The sequence below is a fragment of the Falco punctatus genome, assembly GCF_963210335.1.
Source record: "Falco punctatus genome assembly, chromosome: 5".
Lineage (NCBI taxonomy): Eukaryota > Metazoa > Chordata > Aves > Falconiformes > Falconidae > Falco > Falco punctatus.
This window is the reverse complement of record NC_137584.1, coordinates 75,267,557-75,289,797: the sequence shown is the minus strand read 5'-3', so window position 1 is coordinate 75,289,797 and position 22,241 is coordinate 75,267,557. Positions and strand designations below refer to the sequence as shown.

At 50.1% G+C, this 22,241-nt stretch overlaps 1 protein-coding gene across 5 annotated transcripts; it reads left to right on the top strand.

Moving 5' to 3' along the window:
• The first annotated feature begins 156 nt into the window (after positions 1–156).
• Positions 157–22,145, top strand: PAQR8 (progestin and adipoQ receptor family member 8). 5 transcript variants are annotated; one of them, XR_013928500.1, is made up of 3 exons: positions 9,396–9,468; positions 9,911–9,963; positions 14,983–15,682. XR_013928500.1 is itself a non-coding variant. In XM_080389600.1 (3 exons), the coding sequence occupies exon 3, from the start codon at positions 18,992–18,994 to the stop codon at positions 20,048–20,050; it is 1,059 nt and encodes a 352-aa protein (XP_080245726.1). In that variant the 5' UTR covers positions 9,402–9,468; positions 9,911–9,963; positions 18,938–18,991; the 3' UTR covers positions 20,051–22,145. The 5 variants fall into 5 exon arrangements, 2 of the variants coding, with proteins under 2 accessions (XP_080245725.1, XP_080245726.1); XR_013928501.1 differs by having other exon boundaries at positions 13,805–15,682; XM_080389600.1 differs by lacking the exon at positions 14,983–15,682 and adding an exon at positions 18,938–22,145 and having other exon boundaries at positions 9,402–9,468.
• Positions 22,146–22,241: the final 96 nt, after the last annotated feature.

Genomic DNA, 22,241 nt, shown 5'->3' with positions numbered 1-22,241 from the left:
CCGAGCGCCTTTCCCGCCACCGAGCGGGAGTCCCGCCTCCACCCCGCCCTGCGGCGCTGCTCACTGGTTGGCACTGCCCCGCGTCAGCCAATGGGGCAGCGATGGAGTTCGCGGGAGTGACGCGTGCCCAGTTCCAGCCTATCAGAGCGCGGAGGGGCGGGGGGAGCGCGGCCGCGCCGGGGGGCCGGGGGTCGGCACGGGGGGGCCGGGCCCGGCTCCGGCGCTTGGCAGCCACCGACCGGCCGCAAATACCGGTGTATTTAAAAAAAGAAAAAAGGCAAAACCCAAACAAACAAACAAAAAACCCCTCAACCCACAAAACAAGACAACCCCCACTTTTTCTTTTCCTATCGCGTTTTGGGGAGCCCCCTTTCCGCACGTTTTCACCCCAAAGCGCACAGACTGGGCACCGCTTTTCCCCTTTAGGTGGCCAAGCGCCAAGCCGGGAATGTGGGGCTGGGGGCGCAAAAGCAGCAGGGCCCGCTCCGCAAGGAAAAGGGTGATTTCAGATGTGAATGGAGCAGTGCCGCTCCGGATGGGGAAACTGGCTGCTCCCCCTTAAAAAATACTTTTGGTATCCCTTAAAAGTCTCTATCTAAGCTCTGTTTAAGAATAGATAAAGAATAAAAAGCTAGACAAAACTATTGTGATCTGCAAGGCACAGCAGGCACCCGAACTTGGCCATGGCCTTGGGTACTATAGCTAAAAGCATTTTCTCCAGGGTTGGTAGTAAATATCCACCCAGGGCGCGTTGGGCTGTGCAAAACACTGAGGCACAATTCATGCTGCTTCAATTCCTTTTTCGGAAGGGGGGCAGGAAACAGCCCCCAGACCAGACCTGTCTTAAAATAATGGGAAATGTTGCTGGTAACAGCTGTGGCCACTTTAGGATATCTGTAGCCCAAGTCCTGGGTATTCGTTCAGTTCTGTGAGATTTGCTTACGTCATTCCGCATCAAAGTGAAAGTTCAGATTTTCCTTTTCAGGTGTTTGGCCCTCCACTGTACTTTGATGGAGTATCAAACGTGGCAGATTGGCAAGAATGGAGGCTCTTGGGCTCTGTTGCTGTTTTCTTTCTGTGTTTTTTTTTTTCTTTTCATTTTTTCCTTTCTTTTCTTTTTTCTTTTTTCTTTTTTCTTTTTTTTTTCTTTTTTTCTTTTCTTTTCTTTTTTGTTTTTGATCTTCTAGGTTGTTCTGCTAGCTCTGGAGATGCTTTCCGCAGCTGGAACTGCCTCCCTGACTCCGCACACTCAGTAGCACCCATTTCCCTTCAGACACTCCTCCAATCCACCCCTTCCTCTGATTTTCTGGAGATTTCTCATTTTCATTGCAGTTGGCGTGGCTGGGGGCAGCACAAGGAGGAGTGCGCAGAGAAAGCCTTTGGTGTGCGCCTGCCACACTCTCAGGGTCATAGCAAGACATTTTGGTGGGTGTGCCAGCTGTGAGGATACAAACTGGCTGGAGGAATCAGTCTGTGTAAATCCCCAAAGGAAGTACAATGTATCCTATAGAAGTTGTTAGAACCTGACATAAGATTTCACCTTTGAGACAGTTTCCTTCTCTCTGCAGTAGACAGACTATCAAATCTAGCAATAAACACAGTCCATGTGCTTTATTGCAGTTAAAATATGGATGGGGAAAAAAAAATACAGATGCAAAGCAACCCACAAGTACAGTGGGCAGTGAACGAAGTGGTACCAGGGTGGGATTCAGACACATCTATATAGATGGTATATAGATCTCCCTTACATTTAGGTGGTCAAAATGAATCCCAGCCCACAGAGACATTGTGAACTGCTGCAGTGCCCCTCCTGCTGAGGACAGGGAGATCTGTGTCAAGAGAGTTGGCAGGGACCCATGGCTCCTGACTGCACTGTAACAAGAGTTAGGGATAAAAATAGCCGCCCGTTGTTATTCACAACAGTGCCCTATAGCAACTGCTGCTCCGCTGTGGCTTTTGCCTGAATAATTAATTGGAGCAGGTCAGGCCAGGGAGGGAGACGGAGAACACCAGGATAACACAGGTGAGGTGGAAGTCTTCCCTGCCTCTTGGGACTCTCTTGGGAGGATGCCCAAGGTCTCCAGAGATTCACCTCCCTGCCACATCCCAGCAGTTACAGGGTGGAGAGTGCAGTACAGGCTCAGAGATGTTTAACATCTCCCAACCACTGAAAAAAACAGGAATTGAGCACCTAAATACAAGGAGGGCTGGGCTGCAGAGCTCACAGAAAGATCAAAGAATCATGGGTGGATGCAAGAGTAATTTTCATGCATAGGGTGCTGGCCAGAACACCCCAACTGTTCCATGAGTGCATTTTCTCTTTCCTTCCTCATACCTCTGTGTGTCGGAGATCCCTTTATGGGTAGGTACCCTGTGATCCCTCCAAGATTCTGGGGGGGGTGTGTGTGTGTCCCTTAGTTCAAGTAAAAGTCAATTTTCAAGTCACAACTCACTTTTCAAGTTGCCATCTGTTAGCTTTGCTGCATTCTGAGCAACCCTGTCTCACCCCTGGAGAACAGAGGAGAGGCTTGTGGCTCATTCACAGCTCCAAAAATGTGGGGGAGAATACTCCAAGTGTCACTTTCTCATCAAGCAACACAATGGACTTGAGGTTCCAAATACATTTATAATAAAATGGAAGAATAATAACATGAAATTAAATGTTTTAAATTTTAAATAATCACTTTTTAATAATTTAAACAATGTGGAGAAGCGAGGCCACCTATGAGATGTTTTTATCAGTGTAAATTTTATGCTTTCCAAGGAGTAACAGAGGCTTCTCCTTGCTGGTCTCCTGCAGATGCAGTTGCAGGAGCTGAACCCCAACCAGGGAATTCGCTCTCACAAGAGGAGAGTTGCCCTGGCTCTCACCACTTCAGGACCACATGTGGAAGATGTACAACTTAATGCTGAAGGAACCCTTCTTAATCCTCTGATCTGACCTATTTTCTAAAATAGGCTGAGGAATTTCACTCAAACCGCATCTGCATGGAGCTCAGTATTTCTAACATCATTTTCTTGAAGTATTTGCTATTCCCACGCACTCTAGTAAATCTTTAAATAATCTTTAAATTGATCTAGCTCTTTTTTTTTTTTTTTCCTAGTTGTGGAGAATAAAAACACGGAAAACAACTAGCAGTGTGTATGAATGGAATTTCTTTACTTAAATGCATGGGAGCTGCTGGTATCTCACCAGGAGAGCACAATAAAGTGGGTAAGAAGTTAAGACTCAGACCTTCAGCATGTTAGGATGGATTGTAGCCACCTTCTTGCTTCCCAGAGTAGGAGTCCAGTGGGTACGGGTCTGCCTTTCCTCCCAGATGCCACTAGCACAATCTTAGCACAGCAATGGGAGCGTAAAGCCTTGTTGCAATCCTTCTGATGCATATCTACCCCAGATCCAGGGGATTCATTCTTTTCTCCTACTGTGCAGAAGAAAAATACAGCAATTAATAAAAAAGCAAACCAAACCCACACAGGCTGTGCCACCAGGAAAATTGAATTTCCCTGGCAATTGAAACCAGAGGAGTGGGTGAATCAAGAAAGCTCTGGAGAGTGGGGCTGGGAGCATGCCTGCGTAATGAGGCAACCCCACCATGCTTCCAGAGAAGACCAAAAGGCCCAGATATAGGTCACCTGAGGTTTGGTGTTGCTATTTTGGTCTGTTCGTCTGCTCTCATGAGTTCTGGATGTTACTAAAGACAGTGACAGCTGGTTCCTTTTTTTTCTTCCCCTTCATTTTCTCCACTCCTGAGCCTGGAAATCACCCATCTCTACACAAAGCACCATCACCTCTGCATGGGGATCTTGGAGATCCATTTTCAGCCACAGGCCTGGATCCACTGATCATTTCAGCAAGTGATGTCTAGTTTTGGAAGACAGGAAGCTGCAGCGATTCATGTAAGCCACATCAGCAGCATCATCTGACTGTCATGATGGGCTCCCTGCTCCATGCAAACCATGCAGAGGCGGGAGAGTCCTGACCCCAAATTGCCACATACCCTTTGTGCAATATGAGGGAAGCAGCTGGAGTGGCAAAATTAACTGTAACAAGTGTTTCTCTTTGATTGCAGGGGCTGGAACTGGTAACCCAGGGCTTTCAGGGCTGGTTTTTTTTCTGAATTATTAACTAAAGAAAGCATATAAGCAGGATTCAAAACAATTGCAGAGGAATCATGTTACCCAACACCCTGAAACTCATTAGTATGTGTTATTACAGAAGAAGATAAAAGAAACCCCTGCATGAAAGTTATGGATCACAAGGAATTTCCCTCCTGAGCCCTGTTAGCTGGAGATTTTGTTTTGAAGCAAGAAGGTTTATATCCTCAACAAAACTGTTTTGGGGTGGGTTTTTTTGCTGTCTTTAGTAGTACGTATCTGCACAATCTTATCTAAAACTTGCCCAACCATGAGCGTCAGTTCTTGTCCAGTGGAAAGGAATTCAACAGACCGCAATGCATGGTGCAGAAAAATTCCCTCTTAGCCACTTACGATAACATGTCACTTTTTTATGAGCAAATACAGGGAAAAGGTAATTCGTCCTGTTTTCCGAATCCCATTTGGTGTTTTGAATAATTCAGTTGTCTTTGGTGTAAAGCTGCTACATTCCTCCTGGGCAGCGCAGTGTACACATGGTGTATTTGGATGCATCTTGGTGAAAAAGATGCAGATCCCCAAACCAAACTCCTCTTTTCGGGTGATAGTTCAAAGTAACAGGATGACCAGTTTTCAGCCTGCAAAAATAGGGTTTGCATTGCATGGCAGGGAGGGTGCATGGGGGCCTGCAGCACCGGAGAGACCTGTTGGAGCAGGTCCAGGGAAGGGCCACAGAAACAATCAGAGGGCTGAAACACCTCTGCTATGAGGACAGCCTGAGAGGGTTGGGGTTGTTCAGCCTGGAGAAGAAAAGGCTCCAGGGAGACCTTATTGTGGCCTTTCAGTACATAAAGAGTCTGACAAGAAAGCTGGAGAGGGCCTTTGTACAAGGGCATGTAGCGATAGGACAGGGGGAATGGCTTTAAACTGAAAGAGGGGAGATCCAGACTAGGTATAAGGAAAAAATTGTTTACAATGAGGGTGGTGAAGCACTGGCACAGGTTGCCCAGAGAGGTGTTAGATCCTTTGCTGCCCCCATCCCTGAAAATGTTCAAGGTCAGGTTGGACGGGGCTCTGAGCAACCTGATCCGCTTGAAGATGCCCCTGCTCATGGCAGGGGGCTTGGGCTAGGTGGCCTCTTCTGGTGGGTTGATCCTGACTGGGTGCCAGGTGCCCACCACAGCCACTCTACCACTCCCCTCCTCGACTGGACAGTGGAGAGGAAATGTAACAAAAGGCTCGGAAGGCTCGTGGATCCAGATAAGGGCAGGGACCGATCATTCATCAGTTCTGGTCACAGGAAAAACAGACTCGACCTGGGGAAATTAACTTATTACCAATCAAGAGTAGGTTAATGAAAAAAGTGGCGGGTCCATCTTGGAGCTGGCCAGCGCTGGCTCCATCAGACATGGGGGAAGCTTCTAGCATTTTCTCACAGAATCCATCCCTGTAGCCCCCCTGCCACCAAAATCTGGCCATGCAAACCCAACACACCTTTAAAGGTCCCTTCCAACTCAGACCGTTCTGTGATTCTAGGACGTATATTTCTGTGGGGAACTAAAGCATTCAGGATATGTTTGAGGGTGCAAAGCATGCATGGATTATATCAGGTGACTGTAAAGGGCAGGGAAAGCCCAGCCTGGTACAACCTAATCTTAACTGCCCACTGGGAGTAATCTAAGCAAACACAACCACACCTGGGTTTTGCATTGAAAGGAAAAAGGTGATTCATTTCAGGGTGTAAAATGTTAAAGATAGGGAGCAACAGGGACTACAATGCAGCAGGATGAGTCCGAGATGAACTACAGAGTGCAGCTTGGCAGGTGCCGGTCACCTGAGAGCAGGTCATAGAGCCAATTATCAAAAAGGTCTCACTGCGCAGCACCCACCAACCCTGGTGAGCAAAACCAGCGCTGAGCACCCACCCAGGAAAGCAGTGATCCCACACAGAACTGCTCTTTGACTTTCTCAAGCCTGCCCTGGGGCATGCCATGAAGATAAATGCAGGCAAAACTTTTCATTGGAAGCAAAACAGAAGGGCAGGCATCCCAGGAGCATTGCAATGTGCATGTTGTAGCAGGGATGTCTCACCCCATCATCCTCTTCTGCTGGAGTTGTATTTTTCTTTCCACCTCATCTACAGCTTTGCTATGGCTATTGCCAGCACTCAGCTGAGTGTTCCCACTTCTCCCATGTGAGTAATGATGGAAAGACGGTTGGAAGAGGAAAAGCCATGGCATGACCTCCATTTCACAGCCACCAAGCATCCCTGGAGATTTCACAAAATCACAGAATGGTTTGGGTGGGAAGGGACCTTAAAGACCATCCAGTTCCAATCCCCTGCCATGTGCAGGGATGCCTTCCACCAGCCCAGGCTGCCCCCAGCCCCATCCAGCCTGGCCTTGAGCACTGCCAGGGATTGGGCATCTACAGCTGCTCTGGGCAACCTGTGCCAGTGCCTCAGTACCTTCACAGCTAAGAATTTCTTCCTAATATCTAGTCTAAATCTATTATCTTTTAGTATCCACCTTCTTCACCCAGGAGGTTTTCCCTCATCACTGTGCAAATGCTGCTCTCCCATGTGCTGGCAGATTAGTGCTGGGATGTGCTGAAGCTTCACCCAGGCTGGAGTGATCTTATTGGATCTGGAAAGATGCGCTCGTGGGCTGCCTCTGCTGCAATCCTCTCCCAGCAGAACAAGCAGTCCTTCTGTTTCCCTTGTAAACCCATTAAAAAACAAGTGAAGCAAAACCCACATAAACAAGTTGACGCAGAGACTGGAAAGGTGAAACAGGTACTCCACACTCATAAATTAACCCCCTCCTGGGATCATGGTGACTTTACAGCTGACCCAATTGCCGTAGTTTCGGCACAGTTCAGTCCAGGCTGTGTAAGCCTCTCCCAGGCATTTCCCAGGCATCGTTCAAGGGCCCAGAGACCACTCCTGAAAGGCCATTTGGGTGCAAGTGCCTCTTTTCCAGAGCCAAAAGGTTTTAGTGCTGGCAGCTGGTTCAAGGCTGTACTGTCTTTAGGCTGAAAATCTTGGGGAAAATCATCCTCTCCTGCACGCTTGCACGTCCGCAGCAGCAAAATCAGGGGTTCTGCCCTGAACATTAAGCCCAGATACCGGGCAGTTGGCAGCAGCACTTCTATTTTTTCCTCCCACTTCGCTCATTTTTACCTCCACAGGGGTCAGTTTGGTGGTAGCATAAAAACAGCTCTCAGGACTATGAATTCTTTTATTTGATACCACTGTCCTAGCAGTTACAACTGAAAACCATGAGCTCCAGCAATCACCGCCCACCACTTCACAGAGACCTCCCTCGCCCCTCTGCTGCATCGTGCAGCTTCTCAGCTCAGTATCACAGGATGGTTGGGGTGGGAAGGGACCTCCAGAGGCCATCTGGTCCAACCCCACTGCCCAAGCAGGGCCACCTAGAGACAGTTGCCCAGGACCACATCCAGATGGCTTTTGAAGATCACCAAGGATGGATACTCCACCACCTGCCTGAGCAACTTGTGCCAGTGCTCAGGTGAGGAAGAAGCAGAGGGAGGAAGACACAGAGAGAAGAGAGAGTGGGCCTTGGATGAGGCGAGACGAGGAGAAGGCAGCAGAGGGGCTGGCATGAAGAGTATGCTGGTATGAGATGGTAAAAGACCTTGTTGCAGCTTGATAGTTTGGAGAGCGCTGTGACACTCAGGTACCCTCACAGTATAAAAGTGTTTCCTGATGTTCAGAGGGAATCTCCTGTGTTTCAGCATGTGCCTGCATGGGAGGGAGCAGTGGCCTCTGGTCCCATCTTTTCTACTTTGAAGGTAGAACTTCCATCCTTGAGAGAGATCTCCATCCGTGTGATCTCCATCATTGGGCACCCACACCTGGCAACCCACAGTGGTGCTCCCACTGCTTTGAGCTCCCCACTTTCTTCAGCTTAGGCTCCTTGGGCTTGGCTTGGCTAGGCTCAGCTCAGCTCAGTTTGGCTATGCTAGTCTCGGTTTCACTCAGCTCAGCTCGACTTGGCTCAGCTTGGCTTAGCCAGGCTCAGCTCGACTTGGCCAAGTTTTGCTAGGCTAGCCTAGGCTCGACTTGGCTCAGCTCAGCTAGGCTAGGCTCTGTTAGGCTAGGCTAGGCTAGGCTTAACTCGGCTCAGCTTGGTTTGGCTAGGCTAGTCTTGGCTTGGCTTGGCTTAGCTTAGCTTAGCTCGGTTAGGCTAGGTCGGCTTGGCCATGATAGAAAGCTTAGAAATAACTAGATTAATGGGATATGGAAAACTCTGAATAATTAAAACTCTCACTGTATGTACAAAGAGGAGCTTCACAGTATGACTTTGCAAATTAGGCCAGGTCCTGGGGCCCTTTGTACTGATGAGTTGGACCTGGGATGCTCTGTGTGCTGATAAGAAGACACTGGTATGCAAACATCTGTGCCTTGAGATAGGAAAACTGGATCTTTTCAGTTTGGAAGAAACTCGACACACAACTGAGTCTGCACAAAGAGTGAAGGTGAAAAGTTCAGAGTGAGGGAGACTACTAAGCCTTCATCCTCAATGACCCCCACGACCACCACCAGGAGACAGTGCGAAAGCGCAAATGGGAGGAAACTTATGTTAATTACTTCTTGGTAGACTAATTATCCTAACCCAACCTATTCTCAGGCATCTATTGAATATGTATGAATGTATACTTTGAATCACACATGCACAAAGAAGTCAGGGCAGCAGGTGCTTTTGGAATTACCCACCCTGATGAACGCCGGTGAATTAAACATACCTGCTTTACAACCTATCCTGAGTTATAAAGTTTAATTCCGCATGTCAGCCAGGCTCATCTAGGCTTCCTCGGCTTGGCTTGGCTTGTCTAGGCTAGGCTACTCCACTTGGCTCAGCTCGGCTTGGTTAAGCTAGGCATGGTTCGGCCAGGCTCAGCTAGGCTAGCCTAGGCTCAGCTCAGCTTGGCTTGTCTAGGTTAGGGTCAGCTCGGCTCAGCTAAAATCAGCTCAGTTCAGCTTTGTTTGGCTAGGCTAGGCTCAGCTGGCTCAGCTCAGCTCAGCTTAGCTCGGCTCGGTTAGGCTAGCCTCGGCTCAGCTAGGCTCAGCTTGCTTTGGCTAGGCTAGCCTAGCCTAGGCTCAGCTCGGGTAAACTCGGGTCGGCTGGGCTCAGCTCGGCTTGGATAGCCTCTGCCTGGTTCAGCCGGGCTAGGCTCGGCTCTGCCAGGCTCGGCTGGGCCCGGCGGGGTGAACTCTGCTCGGCTCGGGCCGCGGGGCCACCCCCGGGCGGGGCGCGCATGCGCGGGGGCACCCGCTGGCAGCGGCGCTGCCGGAGGCGGCGGCCGCGGGAGTGGGTGGTGGCGGCGGCGGCGGGGAGAGCGCGGGCGGTGAGTGCGGGCGCAGCCCCGGTCCCCCCCCCCGCGGGCAGCTCCCCTCCCCCGGGGACACTCCGCCGAGGGTCCCGTGCGGGACCCAGCACGGGGGCTTCTGCTGCCCGCTGGGCTCCGGCGTCCCCGCGTGGGTACCGCAGCTCGCGGCACCGCGCTCCGCCGCATCCCCGGCGCGGCGGGAGCATCCTTCCGCGGGGCTGGGTCACGCAGGGGCCGGTGCACGGGCAGCACCCCAGCGGCCACCCCCGGGGGGGGTCCCCGCGCGGGTAAAGCACGCGTGGAGCTGGAGGCACAGTGGGACGCGAGATCTTTACCCCACACGCACCCCACGCACAACCGTGGTCCGTCTAGCCGGGGTCGGTCCCGCGGCCGGGTGGGCAGCAGAGGAAGGGCGTCAGGAGGGGAGGGACGCATGGGGACAAATTTTCTTTTGCCATAGATTGCCCTCACGCCCCCGTGACCTGCACCTCAAGGACTTCGAGGAGGAGAGAGGTGGGCATCGGTTTTCCTCCGTGTTTGTTTCTAATAGCCGTGGGTGGGTTTTCCTTTCGTGACTTTGACCCCTGGGGTGTTCCGGAGGTCGCAGCAAGGAAACGCATAGTTCAGCCATGAGCTGGGTGAAGAACCAGCTCCTGTTGTTTGCTTTGGAGCTGCTACCTGCCCATTTCACTTGACGCGCCCCAGCTCGTGGCCTCAAAGCGTCCATGAAGGGTTGTTCCCTGCTTATCTTCTCCAGAATGCTTCAGGGGCTGTTGGTTGTGTTGCCTCTATATCCCATCTGGATTTTTTCCTGGCTGAAAATGCCATGAGCATCTCGCTTTTTGAGGGAAAAAAGAAGTTGTAGTCTTGAACTGTTCTGGTTAGCACCGACAAAAATATATATCCATCTAAAATTGGGTAAACATTTAACAGTCGTTTGCTCTGCATCAAACTAACTCATCTCCGGCATGAGCAGGGTTGGATACGGAGCCTCCCAGTAGCTGTGCTGGGGTGGGAAGTGCTGCAGATGCACTGGCACTGGGTATGCAGGACTGGTGGTCCCAGACCCGATGTTTGTTCAATAACTGTGCAGCTCTGGTGGTTCATCCCTTGGCTGGAGCACACGGCTTTATACTGCACTGTGGGATGGGGACCTGCATTTGTTGTCAGAGGCTGTAGGATCATCGCTTCAGAGCTGGGAAATAACCTCGGCACACTTGAGGTGCAGTTATTTGAGGGGATTGCCAGCTGTGGCAGCCGAATAGGGGTTAGGATGAGGATGTGTGTGATGCCACGCTGGCATTGGTTGTTGAAAAAGAGTGAAGTCACAAAAAGGTCATGAAAAAGGATGAAGCACTTACGCAGTGCTCCACCGGAGTGAAATCCTGGGGGTCTGAAGTCTGATTTTGCTCTGCTGGGGCAGGGAGGGGATGGGCAGCCATGAATTATACCATCGACCCATGCTCCTGCCTTTGTGTGGGGTTCAGGGGAGTGAGACATGTTACAAACAATTCCTAGAAACCCACCGGCTTGTCGGGCCAAACCACAAGCCGTTACACATTTCCTCCAGCTCAGCTGGTAAAAGATGTGTGTTAACAGCCCTGCTCGCTGCGGGATTTCCTTTTTTCTGGGCATCATTGCTTTTATTTTATTTACACTGAAGCTGCGGCCGGAGCCTCTGGCTATGAGGGTTGTGTTCCTCTGGCCGCAGGGAGGGATGGCCAGTGTGAGCGATATGCCAGCAGCGCAGGCAGAGGCTGAGGACAGGGGAGCTGCCATTGCCAGGTCACGTGTGTATGCTTGCAGCTACTTGCACATCTTGAGTCATGCACCAGCTTAATTTTTAGCTGCCAGTGTACATGATAACCCCCGCGCCTGGGGTCAAGCCAGGCCCTTTAGTTGCAGTATCCATTTATGCTAAAGAAATTCCTCCAGAGGAACAGATTCCCAGAAAGGCTCCTGGAGGCTCTGCGTTTGGTCTGCAGCTGTACACGTGTGGCCATACCTTACATCCTCTATCCTTGGGGCACAGGCAGTACCAAGTGGAAGCTTGCTCCCAGTTGCTTTTTTTTCCCCCCAGTAAATCTTTGGGATCGAATAGGGATGTAAGCAAGCAGACACAGCACAGTCTGCATCTCTTGTTTGGGGGGGGCAATCTGCCACCTGGCTCTTGCTGGCCCTTGCTCAGGGCTTCACAGCCCCCTGGAAGGGTGGCACTGCTGTCATTGCAAACCTAGAAGCTTGCTGGGAGAGGCCACGGGTTGAATAGGAGGAGGTCCTGGATGGGGACAAAGACTTTTAGTGCAAGGAAAAGGAGAGCTTGAAGCCCCAGGGGCTTGGCACAGAGCTGCAGTCTCTCCCCGGCAGCCTGCTCTCTACCCACAGCAGCAGTGGTGGTGTGCATGATTTATATACATTTTTTTCTAATGACCGAAGCTCTAAAATCCACAACATTAAAAAAATGTTTTTGTGCAAGAGGCTTTTGTGGATGACAGCAAAGCTAAGCAGCCTCAGGCCATAGGCTCTGGGAGATCTTTTGGCAACGGGGTCTGGACCCTCAAACTGCACACAACCAGTCTGGTTTGGTTGCTCTGCCTGCAGGCGAATGGTTCCTGGGTTGTCCCATCAGCAGATAGATCTGAGCAGGGAGGGATTTGCTGGCTTGTTGAGGTCTCCCTGTGCTAGCAGGAGTTCCTGTCTCCAGCAGATCTGCACTGAAAGATTTGTCCTGTTGGTGGGTGCTAGTTCTGTGTCTTTCGGAAAGGCACAAGGTAAGTGACCTCTTACATTGGCAAACTGGCTGCAGAGGTGCTGTGCTCACAGGGTGTGCACGCAGCTACTCAGGTGTGGAAGGGAAGGACACCATATCTCATGGAGCTTGCAGGAGGAAATTTGGGAGGTGAGAGTGGGATGCAACGAATCCAGGCTCCTTTTTCAGTCAATGGGGAAAAAAACCCTAGTCACTTCTCTGGCACAATTCCAGCTTTGGCATCTGAAATGGATCAGTCAACCCACTCCATTGGTGGTCCCTGCATGATTGAATATAGCAGGCAGGCACTGATGTGAGTGGCTGGACCAAAACCATGCCCAGGATTGTGCTAACACTTCAGCAGCCTGATGGTAGCAGGTCATTGATTGGGACTGTGTCCCGGTCTTGTTTCATTACTGGTGTACTCAAAGCTTGTAATCATGGGTGTTCCATGCAGGGATCTCACATCCACCCAAAACTGAGCCCCAAAGCACTGGGGGCTGTGTTAGTTGTGTGTGGGAAAAGAAAGTGGTGAGCTGATCTGGAAAATGTAAACAGCAAAGGTTTAGTGAGATCAGGAAGGAAAACTGCAGATTATTACCTTGATCTTGAGCAATTTTTGATATGGGAGGGATGGATTTGCCTGAGGAGATAATTCTCACCCAGGGTCTATGGGTAGAAATAATGAACATTAACATTTTTGCATCTGCCTAGTACTGTAGATGTTTTTTTTTTTTCATGCACTGAGTGTATTGACTGTGTTATAAGTAGCATCACCATGGTTTAACTGTGGTTAGGCATGAAGAAACTGCAGCTGTGTTTATCTCGTCAGATCAGAAATGTGCCACGGTGACCCACACCATTGCCCAGCATGGTCTGGGAGTTAGCACAGTCCAGAAATTATTCGCAGATGACAGTTTGCATGTGGCCACTCATTTCAAGGGTGCAGCAGCACGACGGTGGTTGGCTGATCTCAGAACTGAACACTCAGTGCTGTGAAAATCAGACCCTCACACATGATGTCTGGCTCAGGGTTTGGACTCTCATAATAAAGCCAGCAGCCTCACAAAAGTCTTCCATTTCCTAACTTTGGATTGCCACTGCCCTGCTTTGCTCACCCAGACACCTCAGGGGCTCCTCCTTGGTGGGATTGTGTGGATCCCCTCAGCTTTGCTGCAGGGACACAGTATTTGCCAGCAACTTTGTTTTGTTCTGCCCCCTCCAAGCACAGCGTTCATTGCACCGGCTCTGCTGCTCTCATCACCTGGACCCGTCCCAATGCGTAGGCAATGCCGAACCCATGTCAAGAGGCACTTGCTGCTTAGCACGGCTGAGCTGGCTGCCAGCCCGGCTTGCTTCCAGGCCAGAAATCGCAGGGGACTGACACTGCCATGGCTTCCATGGGGGATCCTGCCATCTCCCGCTGGCTTTAATGGCTCATCTCGTGGCGTCACGAGACGTTCGTTTCCTGATTAATATATGCTTGGATGAACCCTGCTTCAGCTACACACTGTGTGCATGTGTATATACAGAAAGGTAGAATTTGAGCCATTTTCTTTTATTTGAAATTTTCCACAAGGTCACTTTGACCTTTTTTCTTAACAGATGAGGTTATTTTAAGGCTTGCCCTTCAATGTCTCCAGTAAATCACTTCACATCACCTTTTACCCTCCAGAGCATCCTAAGCTGTGCAGGTCCCTGTTGGATGAGTGCTTGTAATAAACCCATTGAGCTGATGTAGATGTAACCGGGTACGTACACGTGTCAAGGGAAATGAAATATTCTGTGCAATGCACTGTTAAGTAGTCCCAGCAGTGCCTGGTGCCTTACAGTGGTGCATTAAGAACATATCTTGTTCTCATTAAGCAGGCGAGGATTGGCATCCCCATTTTTAATAGATGAGGAGGTGTAAGTCAAATGTACAGAAGTCCCAAGCACCTGACCTCTCTCTGGTTGTGGGAATTTCCACTTCTTCAATGCTGGAGTGTAGATCAGCCCTTCATACCCTGCTGCCTGCTCAGGCACGGCTTGTTTCTGACCTCTGCAACACCTGTGTAAATCCCAGTAACTCCCAGTGGAGGGAATCTGAGCGCTGTGTTCATCTGTTACAGTTAGGAGGAAGGTTAGCACTTAAACCTTTGTCACCAGAAGGAAGCAGATAATACTAAGACTACATAGGAGTTCCTGCTTGAGCCAGTCTCTGGTCTCTTAGTTTCTCATCCCTAGTGGAGCCTTTTGAAAACACCAGGCAGAATGGGATGGAGGAGCTGGCACTGGGCTCCCAAGCTGTCTTTCAAAGTTTGCCCTGAGCCCTCGGCAAGTGGTTTAGTTATAGGAGGAGATGCTTGTGTTCAGGGAGGACCAGCCTGCAGGCAGCAGGCTTTGGGAAGGGTCTTACTGCCTCTGAGCTGGGTGCAGCCTTGGTGAAACCTCTCCTAGCCCTGGGAGAGGCAAGCTGAACTGCCCTCTGCCATCCTGGTGCTGTAGGAGCCTTGACACCAAAGTTAACCCCATGTAGGAAGGGGTCAGAATAAAAACCCAGGTTTCAAAATGACCTGGAGTCCCTCCAGGGACTTCTGCTCAATTCCCAGATGAGAGGAGTTCAGGAATTAATCACCTGCAGCTCTCAAAACCACTCTGTTGCCCACTGCTGCACGATCACTGCTGTTATTTTGATGCTGTTCACAACCACTTTTTCTTTTTTTTCCTATTTTAAATACAACACATTTCTTAAAGACTTCCCCACAGCTGAGCTCCCCAGTCCTCTCTGCTTTGTTTAGCAGGAATTACTGCCTTTTTGGAAGCCTGTGTAAACCTCTGATGCCTGAGTACAAGTCTGCAAGCAAATATATCACATTGGTACAGCCTGAGTCCCAGACAGTTAATGCAGAGGCCAGACCGGTGGGAAAATCGGCTGTCCTCTGTAGGAAATTTTCTCATTCAAACCCCTCCATCAGACTGTGCCCAAAAAGCAAAAGAGGTGGGAAAAGCTTGGGTTTCCAATTACTCTCTTCAAAAGAGAAAAATTGGAACAGGATCGTTCTCCTCCTGTGCTGCAGTTCTTATTGTGGCTGTAATGATACAGCCTGGCCATCATCCACTCCCTCCTTCTCGCCTTGCAGCTCCCTCCCTGAACAAATGATACTTGGTTGCTGTTAATTGGGAGCAGCCAAAATAACTGAATCCCCCGGAGATGGGGAGTGAGGACAGAATCTCAACGAGACGCCCTGCTAATGAATGTGGCTTTCAGCCGCTCCTACGCCCCCGTGAAGGGAAGAGAATAGGGGCTCTGTGAAAGTGAAACAGCCAGTGCTGACCTCGGATTTCTGGGTTGGTTGGTTTTTGGTGGGTTTTTTTCTTCTCTTTTCTAACGTTAATTGCTCGTTGCTTTGTCTATCACATGATCGCTGGAAATTGCCAACTTGTTCTCACTCATTAATGTCACAAGTTTGGTTTAAAATAAGCACTCTACCACGTTCCTGATTTAGCGTTGTTTATCCAAGTATCAGATGTCTTTCTTGTGATTTTGGACTATTATTTTGAAAAATCTCTGACCCTCCCTCAGCCTGTTAAAAACTGGCATTTTGCAGCTATGAAACCCTGCCTGGAAGAATCTCTTCCATCTGCTGCTGTCAGGAAGATCTGCAGCGTCTATCCTCTCCCTAGCTCTACTCAAAGGCAATGCTCGCTGTATACACTGAGCTCTCGGGATGAGAGACCATGGCAAAATCCTGGCACTAACACACCGTACAAGCCGGAGCCAGCCTGTGCCTGGTACAGAAGCTGCCTGTTTCTCTCATATCCTTGTCAGCATGCAAAGCAGGCAGGCCATGGATGGTGGAAGGGGCGATGTGGCCCTCACTTTGGCATGCATCTGTATGCCCAGGCTTTGCTATCGTCTTCCTGCATGTGCTGTGGTTGCCTTTGCTCTTTATGGGCAGGTTTCAGCATATTGATGCCTCTGCAGGAGATGACTGCTCTGTCCCTTCTCCTGTGAGCTCTTCTGCCCAGCCTGTGCTGCTTCTGAGCTGATTTTTCAGTTCCTGATGTCCAGGCGTCCACAATAGTGTTAGTTTGTGTTTTCCATGAGGTGAGGAGCTTCAGCATGCCTTTTCTCCTTGTGCCTCACCACCATGATCTCCATCTCCCAACATCAGTGCCTAAATAACTTTTTGTAGGATTTTCCAGCATCTTGCTGGGATGAATTGTGATGAAGATTCAACACTAAGTCCCCTGTAGTGGGCCCAAATTCTTGAACCATGCTTAGTTAAAGGGAAGCTGGGAGATTGCAAGCAGGGGTCCAAGCCCCCTTGCTTGGCTTCTATCAGAACAAATGCAGGGAGAGGTGTAAAACACATTATGGCGGGTTAACAGAGAGGGCGGAGGAGCTTAGAACATGCAACGCACTTCAGAGTCTGTACTTGCACATCTGCACAGGGACAACCTGTGCATAAGGCCTGGAGATCATCAGCTGGAGACGGCAGATGTCTTGGTGCTGCGGTGAGGGAGATGCAGCCAGTGTGGGAAGGGAGCTCTTGTCTGTGCACCTAGACAAGGAGATCAAACACTGTCTTTATATAGACACATCCATAAAATCTTCCTGTCCTTCCTACCCCAACGTGCTCAGCCTCCAGCCAATTTCAGACCAGATCATCCAAAGGAGATGTAGGGGAACAGAGGGTGAGTACTACAGTGCTGCATAGCCAGGGATAGTCTCCTTGCTTGGGCTTTGCCTTATGCTGAGGCTGAAGTCTGAATGAGCCTTTCTTTCTCCATCAGCTCCCAAAGAGCCAGAATAGACTGGCTGTACATTAGAACTAGGGAGAGCGGGTTTTCCACATACACATCCTCTCAAAGGAGTGCTGCAGAGTCAAAATTTGACTTGCCTCCCTAAATTTTGGCATGTAACCCCACAGGGATACAAAAGCTGCTGAATGAACTGCATGTTCTATCACAGAGCTGGACCCTGCAAACCCTTAAGAGAGAAAAAAAGTCTTTGTGAACATGCACAACATCAGCCCCCCCAGTAAGGGTGCTTCTATCTTCAGTCTTATCTATGAAACTAAAATACCATTTGCAGGGACCATTTTTCCTTCTGTGGCTAAGGCAGCTCCATCTAACTCAGCAGCCAGATTCCCCTGTGGCAAACGGGAGAAAGACCCCAGCCCTGAGATGTGCTAAGGGAGAAAGCCTGGAAAGTGGAGGAAGAGAGAGAATTGCCTGGAAAATGTAACTTAATTATGATAACTCCCATCTACTAGAATACGGAAGCAATCTGAAAATACTTTGTTATCAGAGGCATCGGGTTGTGAGAGAAAGTGGAAACTTGTAACCTGCTTCAGAGTCTGCTCTGACTTTTTTATGCTGTCTCTCCCTGGGACTTTGACAGGTCCCACCTCCCTGCTTTCACTCTCTCTTGGTGTTTAACACTGTCCTGTCCTCTGTCACCAGCCTAGCATGGCTCTCCCATAATGTCCCCAGCAAACTATTCCTCTGCCTCACCTCTGGCAGCAGCTATCTGATGGAACAGAAGAAAAATACACCATTTCCCACACTCAGGCAAAATACTTACTTGCATTGACATATTTTTGGCCATATCCATCCACTGCAGCTCTGGTTGGGTGCATATAAGCTAAGATGTCAGATCCCACTCCTGGAAACATGTATGTGTTGGCTGCACAGGAGTAGCCACAGCCCTGCAGAGTCTGGTGGGGCTCCATCAGCATCAATTTCAGTTCAAGCATGGGCATCTGTGTGATGAGTTCTCCTCTGGTTTGTGTGGCATAAACACCAGCAGGGAAGAGAAATATCTAGGGGGGAAGGGAAACAGAGGGTATTGAGAATTAATTCAGTGCTGTGAGGTAGTCTCCTGACATTAGGATCCTGCTGTGCCCTGAATCTGAATCTTTCCAGCCAGAGTTTAGCAGCTCTGGAGGTTGCCACAGAGTGGAGCACAGCAGGCAGAGCAGTGCCCAGCACTGGAGTTTGGCTGCTCTGAGCATCCAGGTGCATCCCATCTGGCAGCACCTCAGCATGACTCCATAGATGCTCTCAAGGCTTCGATGCTGTATGCAAACTGCAGCCAGCTCTGATGCAGAGCCTCTCATTTCTTCATCACCTCCCAGTCATGCTGCTTCTTACACATGGAGGGATGAGGGCTGCAGGTCTGGGACTGTGGACTTCTCCCCTTCTCCCTCTGCCGTACTCACTGCAGCAGCCCCAGGTGTGCAACCCATGTGCAAGCTGTGTGGCAGTGAAGCCAAGCTTATTTGCAACCTCCGTGATTTGGTTGGGACCCTCTTCACTCAGGTGCAGAAAGGCAAGTTATCCTTTAGAGGAGTAATTACATGCCAATTTTGTCCCTCAGCAGTGTGTTCTGGGGAAAGGGGTGAAAACTCCCCTCTGCAAGTCACTGGGTCCTTTCTTGATATCGAACTGCTTCTTGCATCCAGTCACTGGCAGCTCCTGGCTACTTCTGAACATGCTTAATGCTCAGTGCCTGAGGAGGGCAGGCTTGTGGTGTTGCTGTGCCCATCTGACATAGGCTGAACTGCAGGGCCAGGGCTGTGCCATCCTTCTCCATGCTGAATCTAGGTCTGCCGAGTCAAGAAAAGACCCTTTCCCCTAAGAACAGGACCAGTCTCAGTAGCGCCATGGCTTATCCCGCCCAGGGATGGCAGCATGTTCTTGCCCCCAGTACATGACCATTAATATTTCTTCTTTCTCCCCTTCCCGCAGGGCACGAAGCTGACGTTCCCCAGAGGCAGGCTCAAAGCTGCTGCACACAGCGAGATGACAGCCATCCTGGAGCGGATCAGCACACTGTCCCTCAGTGGGCAGCATCTCAGCCGTCTCCCCAGGCTGCTGGAGGATGGCTTCCCCAAGATGCCTTGCACAGTCAAAGAGTGTGAGGTGCCGCAGCTCTTCCGTGAGCCGTACATCCACACTGGGTACCGTCCCACTGGCCAGGACTGGCGGTACTACTTTCTTAGCCTCTTCCAGAAGCACAATGAGGTGGTCAATGTATGGACTCACCTCCTGGCAGCGCTGGCTGTGCTGCTGAGATTTAAGACATTCGTGGAGGCTGAGCAGTTACCCGTGGACGCATGGTCCTTGCCTTTGCTCATCTTTGTTCTCTCCTCTGTCACGTACCTGACCTGCAGCCTCTTGGCCCACCTGCTGCAGTCCAAATCGGAGCTGTACCACTACACCTTCTACTTCGTGGACTATGTTGGAGTCAGCATCTACCAGTATGGTAGTGCCCTGGCTCATTTCTACTACAGCTCTGACCAAGCCTGGTATGACAAGTTCTGGCTTTTCTTCCTGCCAGCAGCTGCTTTCTGTGGCTGGCTGTCTTGTGCCGGCTGCTGCTACGCGAAATACCGGTACCGACGGCCTTACCCCATCATGAGGAAGATGTGCCAGGTGATCCCAGCCGGGCTGGCGTTCATCTTGGATATTAGTCCTGTTGCTCACCGGGTGATTGTGTGTCATCTGGGGGGCTGTGAGGAAGATGCTGCTTGGTACCACACATACCAGATACTGTTTTTTCTTATCAGTGCTTATTTCTTCTCCTGCCCAGTCCCTGAGAAGTACTTCCCTGGATCCTGTGATATCATTGGCCATGCCCACCAGATCTTCCACACCTTCCTGGCCATCTGCACCCTATCACAGCTGGAGGCCATTCTTTTGGATTACAAGAGCAGGCAGGAGATTTTCCTGAAGAGACATGGGCCTTTCTCTGTTTATCTCTCCTGCATCTCTTTTTTTGGCCTGGTGGCTTGTAGTGCTGTCACAGCTTACATCCTGCGATGCAGGATCAAGGCCTGCCTGGCTAAAAAGGACTCCTGAGCGTCACAAACATGATGGGCATGACATCACCGGGGTGGTGAAAATCAAGGAAAGGGGCATAACATATTAGAGACATAACTGTCTTATTTGCCTAACATGCTGTGACTAACAGGACCCTGGACTCAGGTGGAGGGCTGGAGATTTCACGCTGGCTGCATTTTCACAGCAAGGACTGCCTTTTGCCATCCAGGGGGACGTGGAGCATTTTAAGCCAGAACAAGTCGCTTAACCAAGGATGCTGGAATAGGCAGAGGTTTCTTGTTCATTCCAGTAAACCTGTGGGTGATACCTTGCTGAATGTCATGGAGGGCAGCCTGAAGGCTGTGAGACTGTAGAAGGGTCTGCCAGGGCTCACAACGCAGTGGAGAATGCACCACGAAGACCACAGCTGGATGTGATAACCTCTCTGGGTTTTGCCATCTCTGCTATCTGTGGGAGACCTGTTACTATCAAAGGCAGTAGCAAGGTTTCAGGAGTCTACATTTCTAGGGTTCAACTGCAAGGGTATGTGTGGCACTGTGGCTGGTATAGTCCTTTTCCTGCTCCAGCTGGGCTAAGCCAGGTTCTCTTTATGGCCCCTTTGTCAAGTGCCTCAGTGCCAGGTTGCTGAGGTGGCTTTGGCAAAGCATGTTTGGAGATGTAGGCCTGACCTGGGGTCCTCTAGCATGAACTGGGTCTGAACCTGAGCCCTGGGTCTGCCAGTGACTGTTGTAGGTCCAGCACAGGTAGAGATGTTGGGTCAGCTCCATCTTTTCTTTCTGCATGACTGCACCATCTGCAGTGGAGCTGCTCATGAAAACTAAGGAGTCAGGCTCTCCCAAGGATTAATAACAGGAGATGGGGTCTTCCTCAGCAGTCTGAATTTAACTTGAGGTAGTGGCAGTGCTGATGGCTATTTGGTAACCTATAAGACATGTCATCAGAGGCTCCTCATTTCCATTTTAAGTGTTTAGTTGCCTTTGAGGAGCTGGGCCTGGGTTAGGTCAGAGACGGTTTTGAGCCTTCCTCAGTAGCAGTCAGTGGCAGAGGCTGAGCACCCCTGAGGCTGTCAGCATTCAGGACACTGGCCCCAGGAGGGAAGATACTTTTGATGCTTGGTGCATAATTTTGGCTGCTTGTGTGACAGGTTCTTGCATTCCTGAATAGACTGGCTGTATCATCTGTCTAGGGAGTCTGACTGACCTCCAACAATGTCCATGGAGTGTAGAGTAACTTGGGTGTGACCTGTCTGATATGGGAAAGGCTCTGGGCCCTGGACTTCCAACAGCCTTACGGGCTGTACCCATGGCCAAAAGGGTACGAAAGTGAAGTAGTCCTTATTCCCCTCATAATGGGGCTTTCAGGACACCAAGCAGTCCTCAGTGGGCCTTATGGGAAAGCTGACCTTGAAGCTTCAGGATTGCTTTTCTCTGTCCAATGGAGTTGTGAATCTGGCATGTTTTTGTCAGCACTAGACGAAGGTAGAATAGCAAAAGGGAGGAGGAGGGTTACAGCGTTAGTGTCGTATGCAACCTTGGGATAGGTTTGTCCCTGAGACTTGGTGATTCCTGTGTGGAGCAGCAAAGATAGTGGTCAAGGATACTTAATGTCTATGGGTCACTCCTGTCAAAGGTGTAGCAAGGGTTGCTTTACTGTTTCTTCCACTAGGTGAGTCTCTTCTGTGCTCGCTTGTGGCGAATACCAGATATGGAGCCACACTGTTGCACTGAAGCTGGTAGCATTTGCAGGACAGGATGCTCAGAGCCAATGCAGAGATGTAGTCCCCCACAGCCTAGACACCTACTGTTTGAGACACTGCTTGCTTTCTATAGTAAACCTGGCACAGCTCTTCCCAGCTATACCCTGTGCAAGACCTGCAGCCTCAAAAAACATCTGGCAAATTCCTAGGAGCTATAAATCTTTGCTGAAAGCAAGGAACCCATGGGATCTATTGCAGCCACAGATTTGTCTCACTGAATCCAAGGGCAGGCAGATGAATTGTGATTGCTGGTTCTGAGCAGGCAGACTGTAGGGTTGGAGATATGATTTGTCATGACAAGCACTGATTTCTGCACTTGATCTGTTTTTTAACCATTGAGGGATGTGTGTGTTTGTGGATGTGCGTGTGCGCATGATTTATTACACAGAGAGGCTTTGCCTTTGGCTTTTATATCTTCAGAGCCTCCTAGTTGGGTCAAGATTAGCCTGAAGG

Excerpts from the sequence above, each read along its gene's own strand:
- PAQR8 (XM_080389599.1), top strand. The coding sequence starts at position 9,379 with ATGCGCGGGGGCACCCGCTGGCAGCGGCGCTGCCGGAGGCGGCGGCCG. Across the intron at positions 9,469-18,937 it reads CGGCGGGGAGAGCGCGGGCG|GGCACGAAGCTGACGTTCCC; the intron begins GTGAGTGCGGGC and ends CCCTTCCCGCAG.